Source organism: Myotis davidii, unplaced genomic scaffold (genome assembly GCF_000327345.1).
Source record: "Myotis davidii unplaced genomic scaffold, ASM32734v1 scaffold460, whole genome shotgun sequence".
NCBI classification, from domain to species: Eukaryota; Metazoa; Chordata; class Mammalia; order Chiroptera; family Vespertilionidae; genus Myotis; species Myotis davidii.
In genome coordinates this window covers 910,361-913,732 of record NW_006292692.1, presented here as the reverse complement: position 1 = coordinate 913,732, position 3,372 = coordinate 910,361, and the positions used below count along the sequence as shown (strand labels likewise).

The 3,372-nt window shown below is 38.9% G+C and overlaps 1 protein-coding gene across 1 annotated transcript in view; it reads right to left on the bottom strand.

Annotated features, from left to right (window-relative positions):
* The window catches only part of LOC102756873 (phospholipid-transporting ATPase 11C), a 144,266-nt gene that overhangs the window by 4,616 nt on the left and 136,278 nt on the right, over nucleotides 1-3,372 (bottom strand). The window contains exon 7 of the mRNA XM_006766213.1: nucleotides 823-929. Coding sequence (XP_006766276.1) covers nucleotides 823-929 — 107 coding nt within the window. The remainder of the gene's footprint in view (nucleotides 1-822; nucleotides 930-3,372) is intronic.

Below are 3,372 nucleotides of genomic sequence, written 5' to 3'. Positions count from 1 at the left end.
TGGTGGGAAGGAGCGAGAGGCATTGTTCTTATAGTAGGATGGCTACTTTGTTTTTCTACTACCGGGTGTTAGTTTAAGCCACACCCAAACATCTGACCCATTATGACCAACAGAACTCATTAACTAGATGGCTAGAATAGGTAATGGATGCCATCTGTAATAGAATGAAATTAATTGACCAGCTTGGGGATAAAACCTATTACTCTACCCTCATTGTCACCATGCTCTAATAAGCCAAACTGACCAATCTTAAAAATCAAATTCCAAATTTCTGACATCCCATTGTTAATCAGCAAAACTACTCCAGAAAACCTAAGCATAGTAAAATAGAGGACATTACACCATTTTATTACTTCCTCCACTTTTCTGTTTACTGTGGACAAAAAACAGCCTATTCATAATATGCAGGTCTAATGATAGAATGCCTACTAAATGCATGGCTCCATACCCTCTTCTCTCTTCGATATTGGAAAACAAATGAAGTGTTTTATTTTTGTTTTAGTTAATTCTGGTTAATGAGTAAGTTTGGTAGATCGGCCTTACAGGATAACATCATCTTAAAATTTGATGGACTGCCATGTTTACAAATAACAAGAATAAAAGAAAAATCACAAGTGAAATGCCTGGGCCCATATATTTTATCTTAGGCTGGTAGTGAACAAGGCTGATATGATTTATTTCCATGCCAGAAGGAAGGAACAGCTCATAAAAACATAAATGAAAGGAGGCTGGTAAGTGGTGGGTGTTTTTTTTTTGCCATACTGGTGGTAAAGATAGGCAGAGCCAACAGACAGTAGTAAAATGAAACCAGGTGATGTTTACTTGTAGAGGTCAGGTTGTGGCTGTTCACATTCAATCGCTGCTCGGAGGGTATTAATGGATTCAGGTGTATATGGTGCAGTGGTATCACGTACTGCTGCATAATGTGTCTAGATGAAAGCAGAATAAAAGGCAAAATGAAAAGTGTTTCTTTTTATAATCATACACCCACCTGATTCCAGAAATGCAATATGTTTTAGTAAGAGGCTTTGGCAGAATAATACAAATATTGATGCACATTTACAACTAAATAAAATTATTCAAGGATATTACAAATAATCACTAAGCTATCCCTACTGCAAGGGGATTCCAAAGTTAATGAAAAAAAAAAGCTTTTCTTGATATTGACAGCACAGAGAATTTCATTTGCAGCATGCATATAATTAACTGAAAATCCTATAAAATATAATGCATTTGCTTTTACTGAGACCTATTATTTTGCTCACCATAGTGTATAGTGATGTAAATATACACATATGAATTGAACATAGCCTTTTTGGTCATAAGACTGCTAACATCTTGCCAACAGAAAGAAAAAATTATACTATTTGTGTAATAGTTCTATTACACAAATAGTATAATTAATGACCTTGAAAATGCTCAAAGTGGCTACATTTCATATGAGTAGCAGTGAGATGATGTGTCTTGCTTGAGTTAGACAGAATATTCTACTAGTGTATATTATATGCTTGATTTACCCAGAACTCAAGGCAGGCTCCAGCAAACCCATTCATTTTATTTTTGAAAAATATATTTTTATTGATTTCAGAGATGGAGGGAGAGGGAGAGATAGAAACATCAATGATAAGAGAGAACCATTGATTAGCTGCCTCCTGTATGCCCCGTACCAGGGATCGAGCCTGCAACCCTGGCATATGCCCTTGACCAGAATCAAACCCAGGACCCTTCATTCAGCAGGCCAACGCTCTATCCACTGAGACAAACCAGCTAGGGCCCATTTATAAATCATCAAAGAAAGGCTGACACAGACTCAAGACTGTACTACTTACCCAGAAGGAAAGCTGTTGCATGGTCTTTGGGAAACAATACGGAATTACCTGAGCTAGATTTAAAACTATCTCCTGACTTTGAAAAACCTATGTACTTTTATTTAACTAACTTATTTTTAAATATATTTTTATTGTTTACTTTTATAGAGAGAGGAGAGAGAGAGAGAGAGAGAGAGAGAGAGAGAAAGAGAGAGAGAGAGAGAGAGAGAGAAATATTGATTGGCTGCCTCTTGCCACACCCTACTGGGAATCGAGCCTGCAACCTGGGCCAGGAATTGAACCAGTGACCTTTTGGTACATGGGATGATACTGAGCCACAATGGCCAGGGTGAAAACCCATGTTTTGATTGGATCAACTTAACAACTTTTCCCCTTATTAGGGAATCTTTAGGTAGATGTCTTCATTTTTACCTTGACATTCCCTCAAATATAACTTTGTTTTTGAACAGTTTAAATTGGACTAGTTTATCACCATACCCTAAAGGAGCAGTTGCCAACCAGTGGTCCACGGACCACTGGCGGTCCGTGAGGTCCACGGACCACTGGCGGTCTCTGGGGTCCAAAAGGTTGGTGACTGCTGCCCTAAAGCATAGAACATAGTCACCTAAGGCATTTAAGTTCCTTTTTCACATACTGACTCCTGGTCCTCAACTCCAGATGGAATAAACAAGCAGAGAAAAGCCCTCAAGGATACACACAGAGGTGAGCACATATCCTTCCTTAAAAATAGCATAAAGAAGATACATCTTCATGCCTTATAGAAGTCTGGACAGTGGCCAAGAACTGACTGTGACAGAAAGTACCAGGGAAGTAATTTATCTCCAGTTTGAGCAAATTTACTTTAACAGATTTATAATTCTTCCTAGTTGCAATAAAGCAAATATTTGCCAAACTACACCCTAAGGCAGTGATGGCGAACCTTTTGAGCTCAGCGTGTCAGCATTTTGAAAAACCCTAACTTAACTCTGGTGCCATGTCACATATAGAAATTTTTTGATATTTGCAACCATAGTAAAACAAAGATTTATATTTTTGATATGTATTTTATATATTCAAATGCCATTTAACAAAGAAAAATCAACCAAAAAAATGAGTTCGTGTGTCATAGGTTCGCCATCACTGCCATAAGGCATTGTTTTAAAAGCAATCAAATTATTCCAGATTACATTTTCTATATGCCAGGAATAAACATTTTTAAAGAAAATATTCATCACTTTTTAAATAAAGAGATCAAACTGTAAGGTGAGAGTACTTCATATTATTTTTATAGTTATACTAGAGGCCCGGTGCACAAAAATTTGTGGACTGGGGGGGAGGGGGCTCCCTCAGCCCAGCCTATGCCCTCTTGCAGTCTGGGACCCCTCAGAGGATGTCCACCTGCTGACTTACGCCTGCTCCCTGGGGGATTGGGCCCAAGGGCAGTCAGAGACATCCCTCTGGAAGCCCGGAAGTCCTCGGGGGATGTCTACTTACCAGCAGGGAGCAGACCTAAGCTGCAGTCGGACATCCTTAGTGCTGCTGAGGAGGCGGGAGAGGCTTCTGC